The sequence below is a fragment of the Phragmites australis genome, chromosome 2 (genome assembly GCF_958298935.1).
Source record: "Phragmites australis chromosome 2, lpPhrAust1.1, whole genome shotgun sequence".
Taxonomy (NCBI): domain Eukaryota; kingdom Viridiplantae; phylum Streptophyta; class Magnoliopsida; order Poales; family Poaceae; genus Phragmites; species Phragmites australis.
The window spans coordinates 31,731,362-31,746,588 of record NC_084922.1 but is presented as its reverse complement, the minus strand read 5'-3'; the positions used below and the strand labels follow the sequence as shown (position 1 = coordinate 31,746,588).

The 15,227-nt window shown below is 40.7% G+C and overlaps 2 protein-coding genes across 8 annotated transcripts; both read right to left on the bottom strand.

Moving 5' to 3' along the window:
• On the bottom strand, positions 1-5,696 carry LOC133908390 (actin-related protein 2/3 complex subunit 2A-like). 5 transcript variants are annotated; one of them, XM_062350389.1, is made up of 10 exons: positions 5,554-5,696; positions 5,396-5,462; positions 4,511-4,718; positions 3,386-3,555; positions 3,115-3,192; positions 2,690-2,822; positions 2,521-2,612; positions 956-1,012; positions 344-432; positions 1-179 (listed from the first exon to the last, which is right to left on the bottom strand). In XM_062350389.1, exons 1-10 carry the CDS (start codon positions 5,613-5,615, stop codon positions 176-178), a joined length of 960 nt encoding a protein of 319 aa, XP_062206373.1. In that variant the 5' UTR covers positions 5,616-5,696; the 3' UTR covers positions 1-175. The 5 variants fall into 5 exon arrangements, 4 of the variants coding, with proteins under 4 accessions (XP_062206373.1, XP_062206374.1, XP_062206375.1 ...); XM_062350390.1 differs by having other exon boundaries at positions 1-282; positions 361-432; XR_009908201.1 differs by lacking the exon at positions 1-179 and adding an exon at positions 1,658-1,778 and having other exon boundaries at positions 346-432.
• A 729-nt stretch (positions 5,697-6,425) lies between these two features.
• LOC133908389 (uncharacterized) lies at positions 6,426-14,699 on the bottom strand. Of its 3 annotated transcripts, XM_062350387.1 has the most exons (22): positions 14,406-14,698; positions 13,044-13,123; positions 12,732-12,818; positions 11,996-12,046; positions 11,788-11,905; positions 11,569-11,673; positions 11,392-11,456; positions 11,218-11,301; positions 11,054-11,104; positions 10,908-10,970; positions 10,778-10,824; positions 10,602-10,680; positions 10,426-10,488; positions 9,799-9,888; positions 9,689-9,727; positions 9,375-9,602; positions 9,203-9,288; positions 8,565-8,613; positions 8,396-8,476; positions 8,197-8,290; positions 7,884-7,976; positions 6,426-6,565 (listed from the first exon to the last, which is right to left on the bottom strand). In XM_062350387.1, exons 1-22 carry the CDS (start codon positions 14,521-14,523, stop codon positions 6,558-6,560), a joined length of 1,779 nt encoding a protein of 592 aa, XP_062206371.1. In that variant the 5' UTR covers positions 14,524-14,698; the 3' UTR covers positions 6,426-6,557. The 3 variants fall into 3 exon arrangements, with proteins under 3 accessions (XP_062206371.1, XP_062206372.1, XP_062206370.1); XM_062350388.1 differs by lacking the exon at positions 7,884-7,976 and having other exon boundaries at positions 6,442-6,565; positions 14,406-14,699; XM_062350386.1 differs by lacking the exon at positions 6,426-6,565 and having other exon boundaries at positions 7,626-7,976; positions 11,569-11,625; positions 14,406-14,695.
• Between the last annotated feature and the right edge of the window lie 528 nt (positions 14,700-15,227).

The window sequence follows — 15,227 nt, the reverse complement described above, 5'->3', positions numbered from 1 at the left end:
TTGTAAAAGGAAAATTTGATGAATAGATCAAAGATTTCTGCTTGACGATTTACAGAGGCCACTTTGCACCTTTGTCTTATCAACTTCCCACCGTGGATACAAATATCCTCCCAAAACACGATTCTATTTTTGTCTGACTCATTTCCAGCCTGTGCTTCCCGCAACTGAATGGATGTCATCTACCAAGCAGTACAAACAGATCCGTCATGGACGGTTCAACATCATCCATCAAGATATTTGAGGTACAGCCTTCAGAAATGCGAGTTCCCTTCATTCTTCAGGCTTTGCAAGGATAGCACGAATCAGAGATAGAAGAGATGGGCTATGCACGAGTGCTACCTACTTGCACAAAGCACAAACCAGTCTTTTCAAAGATCCACCATGCACCAACTTCTTCAGCTTCTCCGCGTCAGATTTTGCTCGGTCCAAAGCCTGCAGTGTCAAGCAGGTCAGGAAAACCGAAAACATGGTGGGCAGTAAACTGCATGGTGCTGTAGCAGTTACTATGATTGCAGGATCTCAAATAGTTTATTTCCAATTAATTTATTTCCTAGTTATTTTGTTTCATAGTTATCTGGATACATCCAGCAGAGACACCATCTCTGTAAGTGGGGGACTTGTATCTTGGTTTGATTAAAGCAAGAGTCAGCGAAGTAAGCCAACAGTCTTCTCTCCTGCCCCTTTTGAGTAGCTGCCATCAGACCTCATATGGTATTTACCCAACAACTATCAATGAATTATTACAAGCTTCCATTTATGTGGCATTTCATGTTTAAGTTGTAACCAACTGAACACTGTTCAACGACATTAAACTAGCACCTGTTACTAAACCTACTCAACCTGAAAGGGCACTAAAGAATTATGAATGAACTGTGAAAGGTTACTAAGAGATTGAATAAAGTATTTAATAGATCTATAGAATGCCCTGATACAACAAAAGTATATTTGAATCTACCTGAATCAGCGACTCAACCCTACGCCTCATCCTGGTATGCATGAATCCTTCGGAACACTACAAGAAATAGTAGCAGTTGAGAACTTGCATAATTATCAAGTGACAGCTGTTAACTTGAAGTGTAAACTAAATCCTAAAAAGTTCATAGGAGACTAATAGTTACTATGTTCAGGAGCGGAATTGCTTCCCAAAGCAAATAAGATCAAGACAAAAAAAGAGAGGAGGAACGGGTTTTGTTATAAAAAATGATATATATCGTTTGATGCCTAAAAAGGTATGCTAGGTGCTCCTATGTATCTCGGAAATAATGCAAGATGGGGTCGTCAGAATAAGGACTAAACGCTATTGGGCAACCACCTTGATATAAGATGTACATAGAAACACTTATTTTAAGCTAACCGTAGTCAAGGTACATAAAGAACTCATGTTTACTGGCAAGCAGCCAAGCACTAGCAAATTGCAGAAAGGTTATGGATATCAAATAACCATTCAACTATGGAGGCATGCAGATTGCTAAGTAGGGTTAAGGAAACCAATCCTGTTTAATTCCAAGATGGTTGTCCGCAATTAGGGGCGGAGGCAATAGTGAGTGAGGTTATATGGCCACTCAACCTTGGCAGTGACAAGTAGGGGCAGAGAGGGTGGGGGCACAACGATATTGTTTTTTCAGAGAAAACCCCCTTATGCATGTCACCTACTTACCTGTTGTATGGGCCCTTGCTATGAAAGTATCTGTTGATTTCTCAGTCCATTAAGACCATTTTGAGGCCTTTTTGCCCATCGGGCAGCCAGAAGTCTCGCTGTTAGCCTGTTACGTACGCATCTGTTCGCCCATTAAGCCATTAGTTCGAGAAGGCGCTAGGTACTAGTTCAAAAAGGTGATGTCTAGCACATAATCACAAATTAAATGGCTAGGCGGCAATCATGCACTAGACTCTAGTTGTGCAACGGGATGACACCTACCACCTAATTGCAAGTTAGGCAGGCAGGATGGGCGTCAAGGTTTTAGACGCCGCCTAAGCGGTAGTATTTCATTTTAGGTTGTCATCCGCTCCCCCGTCTAAATCCTAGCTCCGCCCCTCCCCTGGTGACAAGTAGGGGATCAAAGAAGCTTTTTTTGGTTGCTGCAGCTATTAGCTGCTTTATGGTTCTTACTCAAAGGCTTGGAAGTATAGGTGGTGAAAACTCTCTACATCCCAAAATAACCTGGCTCTGCCACCCTCTGTAACAGTGATTCCTGATAGTATACCTAAACCCCTGGACTTAGTAAAACAACCTGCCGTTCTTTTTTAGCAAGAACCTGGTCAAGACACAGCTGTGTGTATCCTTCCTTCGGTCGACTTGAGTTATTTTTAAAAACAACACCTCATATTACTAAGAATAGGACACAACCGTGTTGTGAGTCAAACAGTTCTCAGTTCCTGGCAGTCAAATCAGTCATTCACATGAAATGTGCAAATTCACTACCATTGGTTGATTCCCAGATGTTCCAGGAAACCTGCTGGAAGTAACCCAGTAACTCTACATCAATAAAATATGAAACCAGCTAAAAAAATGGATCTTACCTTCACATGATAGCTTACATAAGCATGAAATGTCAACAAACTCCAAACTGTTTTGTCTAGCTTTTTACCATCAACATGCCGAGGGAAAACAACTGTGTAAATGAAAAGTCTGTGAGACAAATGAGTACCATGGAAGAACAAAAGATAAGAGGAAAAAAGTGCAAATTACCAAAAGTAACAAAGCCAGCATTTGCATTCAGTGCATCAACAGGTACTCCTTTTAACTCAAGAGGAGGTGCTGGAGACCACATACAGGAAGGAGCATTATTAAGTGCAGCAATTCGCCTTGCCTCCACAAATTCCTAAATTTAACAAGAAAAAAGGAATAAACAAAGTGTCCCCATTGGATTGTGTCATAGAAAAAGGGCTTTTGGAAGGATAGTTGTTTCAACCAAAAAAAGTTCCATTTGAGCTTAGGAAACTCATTAAGGTTACTGCATATATACATTACACCTTGAATGGTAGCAATTCTGAAAAGGTTAGCATTAATCTTTAGTTAAATGTAGCTGATATGATACAGATGAAACACAAAAGGTCATGAAGAACAATAGGCCAGGAAGCGATAAAAGAGATAGAAGGAATCAGCCAAAGTACCTGCAGGAAAGAAGTTGCTAAAACAATATCAATGGAGTCCTGAAATCTCATTGGGTACACAACTGTGACTTTATCTGCCTGGAGAGACAATGATTAATCCCATTTGTTCCAAACAACAAAATAAATGCATCAGTAAATTTAGAATTGACTGTAAACATCAAATTAATAAGTATTGTAAATTTCTTGTTCATAGATTGATCTAGACTGATATATCAAATAAAGCACCTAGGTGTTACTTGCATGATACATATGGCTGTTCTTAAAGGTATACCTGGGGAGCAAGGAAAAATGATTCATTAGGACGGTGAACAAGTGCAACAAGCTTCTCAACATTAGGAGCTACTGCCTTCAAGGCTAGATGCTTCAGCAGAAGCTTCAGTGGTGCACCGAGCACAACCTCTCTAACAGATGCAATTTGTGTCAAGACAGCATTCCTTTGCTCTGGAAATATAATAAAGAAATATATGGTTAGAAACTACAAATACAGAGGAGAGTATGACTTAACATGGAAAAGGATCACTTATCAGTAGATGTCAATCACTTGGACAGGCTTATCCTAAATGAATAATGAACAGAACAAGCACTCTCTGACCAACTTCTACATTCAGAAGAAGTGCACAGTTTTAAAGGAAATTTTTTGAATGTGATTGAAGAAAAGAGAAATATGAGAACTCCTCACATCCATATCACACAGATGTAATGAATGGACATCATCAGCAAAAAGGAAAGTATGATGGTCTGGAGAAAAACCATAAGCCTTCAGCAGTGCGATTCCACTTTTCTACTCAATACACAAAAATATCTTAGTTTACGACTTAACAAACTATATGGCAAAAATCGAGAATAACAAATGAACAAAGAAACTTGCCATCACTAGAATGAAATCAGGAAACATATGCAAACAAGTTTACTCTGTTAGGATGGTGTACTCAATACCTCGGATGCAGTAATGAGCATGTATAAACAAAACACCAAAGAACTTGAATACTTATATTTCTGGAGTTCTTAGTTGCCTTTTTCTTTCACAGAGCTAACAGTTAATTTGATCTAGTCAAAACACGCTTAACTCATCCTAGGCAACTAACTGCATCACATTCCATCTCTGACATATTTCTATACCCCTGTGGTACCTAAAGCATCTACTCATATACAGATGAATACATTTCCAACTATCTGGTAACACAAATGAAACTTTGCCTATGGATGACCTCTAAAGATACACAGAATTATCAGACAATTTAATCATGTAGTTCGACAAGACAACTATAACCTTGGAAATGTTACACCAAACTGAATTCTGCCTATGGGAAACATCTAAAGATACATGGAATCATCAGCCAGTTTGATCATGCAGGACAACAAAATAACTATAACCTTGGAACAGGAACTCTAGAACCTTCATCTGGCGGAAGCTTTGTCAAGTTTATCTTCATTGTGAAATCAAAGCCATCCTTTGGAGGGTCAAGAATTTGCACGACTGGCCCATACACTGCCTTTATAGCCTCAATGGCACCAAGTGGAAGCCCATCATACAGAATCGCCTCAGGAGGTGGGAGAGGCAATGCCACTGACAGCACCACTACCTTTGGATTCCTCATCGAGAACTGAAATCAAAGTCTCAGCTCATTATGATTAATATATTGAAATTGAAGTAGCTGATAATTGATCATAATACCTAATGCGTGCACAACAGAATAACGTGCACATTGATTTCAGTTAATGAATATAAGAAGAAAAAAAGAACAATATTCAAGGTTTATTCGGTGAAATGCAGATTCTGCCCACAGGATGAGCTGTTATACAAAATGGGAATCAATAGAATGTGATGCAAACCTGCTCAAAACAGAACAATATCAATGTATGAATTTGATCATACTTTCAGCTCAATATGTAGTGTGGTTGAAGACCAGCAAGTCCAAATTTATCATACTACAACACACCAAAGAAATCTTTACTTGTGCGACTAAGAGTTTAATATTACTTACATGATTAGTTTTTAATCTTTTCATAACTCATTATATGAAAGAAGAAAAGAGTATGGTAACAGCTTCTTAGTTTCAAATTACCCCGTGCAATCATTTGTTTTCATGAGCAAAATAGGCAATCTGAGGTTAAAACTGAACGAATTGTCAGATGACATGCACCAAACTGGGCACTAGAGGTTCAACCAACGTCCAAATTGTGGGAAACCAAAACCTTGGCGGTCTTAATTCGGGTAGCACAAGTCATGAATGACACACAGTAACGGAAATCCTGATTTCCTTACGAAGACGGCATTCACCTGGATGTGATACCGCACGTCGTCGAACTCCACCGTGTGGCAGTCGATGTCCACGCCCTTCTCGCCGCTGCACAGCAACGACACCGCAGTTTGCCATGAAATGGAGGCAGCCGTTCTGATCTCTCTACGCGGAAGAAGGGCCTCGGCGAGCGACGCACCTGATGACGCATTCCTGCAGGATCTGGAGCAGAAACCTCGACGGGGACTGGAGCAGTATCATCTTCTTCGGTTGCTCTCCTCCCCTCTCCTCCTTCCGACCAAGCCTGCGCACCCGACCGGGTTCTTCCGCGAATTAAACCGGAGGCGTACGTGAATAGAAGCGTGCGGCGGCGGCGGCGGGCGCGAAGCTTGTAGAAGCTGCGGTGTGGCGCGAGGCCGCGAGATCTGCACCGGGCGATTTGGAGGGAGCAGGCAAAGCGGAGGACGAGGCAGATGTAAAGGTGGCAAAATTGAAGGGCCTATATGCAAAAGATCGGAGGCTCTTCCGAAATCTCGACCCTATTACTGAGGTGGAGAGGCTCTTCCGAAATCTCGACCCTCCAATATGGATCCGACGGTTACCTCTTACCATAACTTTGGTTTTCCGTCCGAGCTGAACGCACGCATGCAGCTTCGGCGCAAGTCTTTTGGCGCCGTGACATATCCTCTCCGCCTCCCCCGCTTGATGATCGGCGGCGCCGACCGCAGCAGCGGCAGTGGCGAACCAGAATAAAAATGATCGAATGTCTCATTTGTTAGTCTAGATTCGTGAGCTCAACCGCACCGAACACTCGGTCTTCTACTGGTAAGTAAAGTACACAGTCCTCTTCGCGCTCTCTCTACTCGCAAAGCTCGATCTGAATTGCAGATTCTTCTTAGCTTCCTCTCTCGTTATTGTTTGTAAGAGTAGAAGGATTGACTCTTATGCTCGCTTGCTGTGGTTGTGCCAACATTAGGTACTGTGACTGCAAGATATATGCCTTCAAGCCAAGAAGAAAATCCATTCTTTTGCTTTCCTGAATTGGCCGCCGTAGTAGAATTCCCACGGTAAGAATTTATTGGCAAGATGGAACTACTACCGGTAGGAGAGATCAATGCAGCACCATCACCAGTTAGGCCTGCTAAACTAATTATCTGTGAACCTTCAGCAGACATTGTCCAAGATTCCTTTTCCAGTACCATCTTAAGTGCCTGCCAGAAGAATGACAAAATACGAAAAATAAAAAATGGTACATGCAAAAGATACAGAGAATGACTCATTGCATACAGAACACTAACAGTTTGCGATTTCCATGCATTCAAAAATATATATTCATTCAAAGATATATGCCTTCAATGTGCCCTGTTCAATCAGAACTATTCATTTGAGTGAGGTGGTTCATACTTATGCAACAACGCAATCAAGGCCGAGCATTTATATATTCAGTCCTTAGAAACCTTTCATAATATACAAATAGTTGGGATTCCATGCTCTACTAAAGCTACCAAGGGACTTCCAACCTTAATTTAAGGCAAGAAAAAAAAAGTAAATTTAAAAAACTATTATTTTGACACATATCATAAAAAACTACAATTTCTAATGCTTATTTCAAAAACTTACAATTATTTTGACATATGTTATAAAAAATGACAACTTTTTCACCATAAGTTCACTTGTCATTCTCTGTCAACAGGTGGAACCATAATTAATCCTCATATTACATACTATAGAGGATGGCATATGGACTCACGGTAAGAAAGTTATAATTTTTTTGCAATATATGTCAAAATAGTTATATGTTTTTAAAATAGACACTAAAAATTATATTTTTCTGCAACATATATCAAAATAATTATAGGTTTTTAAAATTTACTTTAAAAAAAGAAACATCACACTAGGCCACCCTGTAGCTAATTTGCTTCAACGAACCAGAGGACGTTCCTCGTTAAAATGTCGGAACCGTGTGGCGCTGGAGCTGGAGCTTGAGAGTCTTAGGGCCCGTTTGGCAGAGCTCCAGATTCAGCTTCTGAGCTGAATCTGGAGGAGCTCTGCCAAACGGCAGAATTTAACTTTAGCTCCCTGAGTGAATCACTTCTCCTGATTCACTGAAATGAACTGGAAGCTGAGGAGCTGAAAAAAATAGCTTCTCCTGAAGAGCTGACCACGCTGATTCTCCTAATTCATAGAGTTTATCCTAGAGAATCATTAAGAATCACTTTCAGCCACAGAATCACTTCTTCAGAGAATCAATTCTTTTAGAGAATTTGAATCAGGAAAAGCTCTGCCAAACAGGCCCTTAGCCTTCTCAGTTGATCAGAGACAAATACAAACCAAAAAGGAAAAGAAAACAAAAAGATGAAAAAGGGTACAAGCAAAACCATAGAAGCACATATCAATCAAGGCCTCGCTTAGCATTATGCTTCTAGATGGGAATGCCATTGCCATTTGCATAGTACCCGTTTACCAAGCTGTTTAATGGACTCTGCTTCACATGTCCATTCGAGTACAGTTTCAGTTTTGAAACTTTACCGTTAATACATGCTTTTGTCGAATTCGGATTGACAACGTTGCAACTGCGTTGAAGCAAAGGTTCTAGTTGTCCAGATGCTGCTGCTATTAGTCCTGTCAGCAGCAACGTACTGTTGATTCAGATGAGGCACTTAGCCAGATTCAGGAAATGCATTTAATCATGATGTAACCATATGAAATTTTTTGAAATTAACAAAAAAGCGAACAGAAAATAAAGGTTGTCTTACAACTAACATAATTCACATTTTGAGGGGATATCAGAACAAAACTGATGTGAGCATTGGCGTCTTTTTGCAAAGTAGAGTTGCATTACCTAAGAAAAGTGGAGACGGCTTTCCTGGTCTCGACTTAAATTCAGGATGGAATTGAGCACCAACGAAAAACTTGTGAGAGGGTAGTTCAATGATCTACATCCAAAAGAGCATCATTCGTTAGGTGATGGAGAAAGTTTCATACTAAGTTTTTAGCAACTATTTCTAAGTCTACAACACCCAAGAAAATTCCAAGTCTACCTCCATGCGTCTTCCACTTTCATCCTTGCCCACGAATGAAAGCCCAGCCCCTTCAAAGTCTGGGACCATTTCAGGGTTCACCTGAAAAAAAAAACTTTCATCGTTGTACAAAAAAACAGTGCAACATACAAGATTCAATATGGCTATCAGATAATTTAATAAGGCGAACCTCGTATCTGTGGCGATGTCTTTCGTCTATAGAGCTAGCATTGCCGTACCTGAGATAAGTTTACAACGGTTATCTTCCATCACATAAATTGGAATACACATCAAGCGCACAGTATAACTTATATACTAAAGGGTCAGACTGTGGCGAGTATTGTAACTACTGTAGCACGACTGTGGCAAGTAATCAACAGTGTACTGTACACACGGGTCAAACACCGTATCTCCTGTGTTGGGTCACTGTAGCTAGTGTTTCCTGCTGTAGCCATTGTTCTCCAGTCGTGCATACACATATATACATATGACTTTAATCGCCAGCTTAAAAAAATTATCGCCACCTCTTTCTTCCACTTTTCTGTCGCATCTTCACTCCATCCCAACTCCCGTCCCGTATAAGTCTAAAGAAATTCAATGTCCCCTCAGCATACTTCAGTCGTCAGCCAAAAAATCCTCACCACCTCCTCCTTCCATATTTCTCTCACCTCTCTCACTGAGTAGTAAAGTCGGGGAACCGGTTAGCTAGACATGCTCACCACCGGCTCTCTCCCTGACTCTCTCTCGGCCTTCGGGCGCGACGAAGCACACCTCTCTTCCTAGTTATACATAAGACAAAGAGGAATAGGAGTGCAAGTATTTTCTTACAGCTTTGCAGATTTACAGCCATTGACTTGGAAATATGTTGTCCTTGATCCAAGCCTCATTGTCGCCCCCATATGGGTTTTTGAACCCTGTGGAAGTGTTGTCCAAAGTATACATATCAAAGTGAATGGTTAATAAGGAGTATTTAGCAAGTATTATAGTGAACACAACCTACCTCTGGCATGAAAATGACACAGGGTGATTTTGTAGCTGGATCGAATTCTGTGCTATTTGCACTACGTAATTTCATGATTGAACGGGCAAACTCAATCACTGCAATTTGCATTCCCAAGCAAATGCCGAGATAAGGAACATTGTTTTCCCGTGCATATTTTGCAGCAATAATTTTTCCCTGAACTCCCCTATTTCCGAAGCCTCCAGGAACGAGTATACCATCTGCACCCTGAGGTGGAAATTTTGTCAAATGGCTGCACAGAAGTACAGAGCTTTCATTGCATCATGCCACCATATGATTTAATGTGTGCTTACCTTCAGCAATTTCCATGCTTTTTTATGGGCTTCAGGGGTCTACACAAAACAAGCATCATCAGAAGCTCCGTTGAGGAATAAAATTTATTTGATGACCATAATAAACTTACCTCTTTTGCTGCAGAGTCTTCAAGATCACACGAAGGAACCCACTCCACTACAAGCTTTCTTTCCATAGCTACTGATGCATGTAAAAGAGCCTGAATAAGACCAAATACGCTAATTTAGTCAAGAGGAAGAGTAGTATTCTCAGGAGTGCAGCTTTGTTTTGCCACGAAGGATGAATTTTCACTGGCACAACTCCAATGAACCAACAAGCATAACTACATCCTACAATTTAAACAAACTTCAAAAAAATAACGTCATATAAGAAAACTGAAACTTTGCAAGCGGATCCTCAAGCTCTTCTCATATTCAACTAAAATACTAAAGAGTTGCATATATGTCGTATACTGCGGCACATGTTTACAGTACAGTTATAAGGTAGTGCCATATCAACATTGTTCCCTTCTTTCACTTAATTGAATGGAAGAGCTCCTGCCTTCATGATTGAAGAACTGAAAAAATAATGTGACCTTAAAATAACTTGTGAGTCTTTTGGTCTAGTATGTTTTTCACTGATACATAATCAAATGTGTTCTATCTATCAAGTCATCAACTGCAAATTCAAATACAAGGAATCTTGTTTATCGTCATTGCAAGTACAAGTGTAAAACTGAACTTGGTAGAAACTTCACCTTTAGAACAGACAGGTAGGAATCCGACAGGCCAGTATATTTTCCAACCATGGCAATCTTGACCTGAAAAGTTAATTGTGCAATACCGCTCAATTTAAGCAATCATTTGCTCAAAAACATAAGGGGCAATACTACACCTGGCAACAATAGGAAGAATAATAAATAATAAATCATACCGGAGTCTTCAATTTGTCTAACTTGGTGGCTCTTTCGGTCCACTCCACCAATTTAGGTTCCCGAGGTACTTTCCCTTCACTGCATACATTACCGGAAGAAAACAATGAACACATCAGCATTGCTCCTTCAAATAAGAGATGAAAAAAATTACTGTGATCATGCAAAAAATACATACTACTGAAGGTCTAAAACTTTCAGAATAGCTTCATGGGCCTTCTGATCCTATAAAAAAGTTCCATTATAGATAGTTAAAGAAGATGTGAATTCTGAATGTATGGTACACATTCCGTCAAAAAATACTGTACCCTTAGCAACAAAGGGATGTGCCAAATGTTTGTCACGTCACGGAGGCTAACGACATTTGAGATCTGCAACATAAGTTGCATTGTCAGGACAAGAGCAAGGAAAAAAAACTCAAGAATAGCCTTGAAATGGCAAGGATTATCATTACCGGAACATGGCAAAATTGTGAGAGCTTGGCTTTCACATGTTCTTCTAATGGCTGCCAAAAACATAGAAATGACCATGAGTAGAGCAATTTTCAGCACCAAAGGAAACAAACAATAGAGGGCTTTGAAGGACTGAAAATTGACGACTGCTGACTGTATAGGGTACCTCAGTACTGCGACATGCTAAAACATCCGGTGCCAAGCCAAGTCCTCTAAGACCTCTAACACTATGTTGTGTAGGCTTAGTTTTCTACGTAAATGGAAAAAAAGGTGTCATTTGCATGAAAGTACCTAACAGAAAACCACAAGTTCCTAGACTTCTCATTCTAGTAAACCTTACCTGTTCACCAACTACATTTAGAACCGGAACAAGACTGACATGAACCAGACAGAAGTTTCCAGGACCTACAACACGGAGCAGGAACAAGCATATCAACTGAGGCTAAAAGGAAATTGTAAAAAGTACAACACCAGAAGGAAATTTGACATGCTCAGGCAAGACTTGCTGTTTTCTTACCAACACGGTATGAAAATTGACCTAATGCTTCAATGAAAGGCATTGATTCAATATCCCCTGCATCAAGAATGCCACTGTCATTATGCGATGAAAAGATTTTGTCCCCTGCACCGGAATACTTACACAACTATGGGAACAATTGAGCAAAGATAAACTACACTACGCGTTTGAACTTTGTAATGTTGCTATTTGTGCAATACATAGAATCATTATGTTCACCTATAGTGCCGCCAAGTTCAATGACACAGACATCAGGAGGTCCTTCTTCACCGTCAACTGGATTCACTGCAACACGTTCAATCCAATCTTGTATTTCATCTGTAATATGTGGCACGACCTGATAATGAAAATGAATGCAGGTTTAGTAACCGCTGTCAACAGTAATATTCTTCTCACATGAAAACTCCACCACATACTGATGACACACCTGGACGGTTTTTCCCAAGTAGTCTCCTCTCCTTTCTTTGTTAATAACAGCCTGATTTGAGCATTAGAAAGAGAACTGATATGAAATTACAGAAGATGAAACCAGCAGGTACAGTTGGTGTCAATTCCAAGAAGAGTTGACTGTGCTCAATCAACAGATCACATGATACAGTAGTAAAAAGGCACAACACATTTTATCCTACTAACTTACTATGGTAACAGAACGAGTAACTGCTAGCGGTGTTTGTTTCAACTGTAGTTTCAGGCCTAGTTACCTAGTCTATATTTGCATCCTGTACAAAATTCAGGAGGTCAGTAGAAGAAAGATTCTATATCCACCAATTGACAGAACCAGCCAACAGAGCATCGACTCTACAATTAATCCACCATGTGGCAGATTGAATCTTATCGGTCGCTTCCGACAACAGTGGCAGGCTAGAGGCCCGGATGATTCTGCACATGCATAATTGTACTACAGTGGATCTTACGATGAAACATAAAGTGACTCAATAAAGATTTGTGGGTTCCATGTGCATTCAGTCAATCAAACGCTCAATAACTTGCAGATATACCATTGAATGCTGCTGGGTTTGTTAATGTCAAAGTAAAAAACAAACACAACCTTACCCCCTTTTTTTAAAAAATAGTTGAGCATAAAGCTTAGCTTTTGACTTGATATTACAATCTTCCACACAAGTTCTAATTGCACATGGATCAGGACTGATCTGTCCAAGTACCTGATAGATCTTTCCTGTGGTTATATTGTTGTCACGGGTCAATTTGATATCCAGAAAACGTTCATAATTTCCAAGGTCCAAGTCCACCTTCAAGAAAAGGAAAAGGAAGAAAGACCAATTAGCTGAAGAGATTATAGCCACATAGCTCTTTATTTTAAAAACATGAAACTACGTGACAAGATAAATCCATGGAAAAAATGTCCATAAGAGGTGAGCAACTGAAGACTATCAACGGCCATCCATGATGATCCCAACAGTATTTTTCTGTTAAGAGAGGTACAGAAAGGATATGCTGGAGCAGCTTCTAGTTACCTCTCCACCATCATCCAAAACAAAGACCTCACCATGCTCGAAAGGAGACATGGTTCCAGCATCAGTGTTGAGGTATGGGTCTGCAGATGAGAAGTCACAAGTGAACAACCATAAGAAATTAAGAGCAGCAAGTAATCTTCACTTAACAAAACAAAATGGTTTCTTTAAACCCGTCACCAACTTCTAGTATAGAAACCTTACAGCTAAATTCTTCACCGGAATTAAGGAATGCGCAATCAGATGTGCCACAGGGTTAAATGAGTCATTCTGTCAATCAATTTAACCCAATAAAGGTGCACAGCACCTCGGAGACAAACAAAGGCGCAATTTTCAATCATTTCTAAAATTTGTACTTGCGCACTCATCAAATAGCGAAACTAATACCTTCCTTCAGGAGACGGTACGAAAAATTCGTCAAAAGATTTTTAATGCATGAGGTGGCAAATTTGACCTAAACAACTGAGGATTTCGTCTCTTTGAAGGAACTAAGATTGTGACACCAAGTTCAGATATCCGTTTCTTAGAGAAAACAACGAGTAACAAACATACAAAAACAGAGAGCGTAAAACAGTTAATTTACCAAAAGAAAATGTGAAAGCACCCAAAAGTTTTGCCAACAATCACCAATAAACGCTATGTAATGTAGAACAGTGCAGGATTTAAGATACTGAACCAGGCCTAGAAGGCTAAAACGACAATGAGTAAAAGCTTCCAACTAACAAAGGTATCTCTCATGTGACAGTCTCTAGTTCAAAGAAACTGAAAGAGGGGAAGGGCAAAGAAACACTTCGAGGCAATAAAGGAAAGCAAATAGCAAGTAACTCATGGACAAGAACAGGGAAGAGAAATGTAACAATAGCGAAAAGCCGAAAACAACGTAAAATGCGTTCGTTTGAGGCAATTTTGTTGAAGAACACGAGTTCAAAAGCTTGCTTCAAGCATTGCAGAAAACCGTTCGTATGATAGTTCAACCAAATTAAAAGCCCATTTCGTTTCAGCTAGGATGAACCTTTTACTACCAACCATGCGCATTCAGACGAGAGGTTGCCACGCGGCCATCGCACGCCCCAGACAACTCCCCGTTATTCGGAAATGCTGCTTCCTTTGCCCAAAGATAGCACTTGTTCCACAACTGTAACGACAAAAAGGAAGAAGTTCGGGCCTGGGCTCTGGACTCCAACCGAGCCAAAGGGCACAGCGAGGTCACGCAAACCCGGTTAAAAATCCAACCTTTCCACCAAAAAATCCGTCCTTTTTTTGGATTCTCTGCTCGCGGCGGTTAATTTCGTGCGGAAACGCCAAAACCAAAAAAAAAAAAAAACAAAGAAAAAAACGCCACCAAGCCGAGGAGGGAATGGCTACCGATCTTGATGGTAGTGACGCGGAGGCCGCAGGCCTTGAGCACGACGCCGATGCTGCTGGCCGTAACGCCCTTGCCGAGGCCACTCATCACCCCTCCGGTCACCAGCACGTACTTCATGGCCGTCGTCTTCTACGTGCCCTGAACTTTCGGTTCTTGGCTCTGCTCCCGTGCACGAACAGGGATGAGCAAGCGAACTCGGCACTAGTCTAGGCTAGTGTGGTGCCCAGGGGCAGGAATTGAGGGAAGGCTCAGCAGGGTGAGAGGTTTTGGCTGGAATTGGGGGAAGACGAGGGGTTAAATAGGGCCTCAGGGGGGCAGATATGTCATTGATGGAGAATTGGGTTTGATGGAAAGGAATTGGTTAAGGCCAAGTGGCCGGTGGGGTGTGTGTTACCGTGTCTGATTGCGGTCTACTACACATTGGGTTTCTGTTGCAGGAGCCAGCAACAGAGCGGGGAGAAAGTGACGGCTGAGAGTTATGAAATTGGAAGGGTCCAATCAATGCATCGGATCCTCTGTAGTACTCAGAGGCGTTGAAAATCACTAACATATGGACTCGCGTCGTGTCCTCAATCAATAGTCTTCACGCTTCTTTTGAAATACTGTATAAATCTTGTATAAAGTAAGAAGATGAACTTTTATAAATTTTTATAGGAAGTTCCAAGTATTCGGTCGTGCTTCTGAGAAACTACAAATTTAGAAATCAGAGTCATGCAACAATATGGTTTAGAAAAAAAAGAGAGATCATGGGTGGAGTTACCAAAACTAAAAAAGACCATAGTTTGGCAATACTATGCTTTTCAAAACTACAATATTTGTTA

What these genes read in the sequence shown, in the direction of transcription:
- LOC133908390 (XM_062350389.1), bottom strand. Translation starts at nt 5,615, where the DNA reads ATGATACTGCTCCAGTCCCCGTCGAGGTTTCTGCTCCAGATCCTGCAG. An exon ending in CTGCAGGAATGCGTCATCAG is followed by an intron (nt 5,463 to 5,553) that starts GTGCGTCGCTCG and finishes GTTGCTGTGCAG; the next exon opens with CGGCGAGAAGGGCGTGGACA. An exon ending in ACGTGCGGTATCACATCCAG is followed by an intron (nt 4,719 to 5,395) that starts GTGAATGCCGTC and finishes CTTTGATTTCAG; the next exon opens with TTCTCGATGAGGAATCCAAA.
- LOC133908389 (XM_062350386.1), bottom strand. Translation starts at nt 14,523, where the DNA reads ATGAAGTACGTGCTGGTGACCGGAGGGGTGATGAGTGGCCTCGGCAAG. An exon ending in AAAGTTTTAGACCTTCAGTA is followed by an intron (nt 10,681 to 10,777) that starts GTATGTATTTTT and finishes TAATGTATGCAG; the next exon opens with TGAAGGGAAAGTACCTCGGG. An exon ending in GGCTGTAAATCTGCAAAGCT is followed by an intron (nt 8,614 to 9,202) that starts GTAAGAAAATAC and finishes AACTTATCTCAG; the next exon opens with GTACGGCAATGCTAGCTCTA.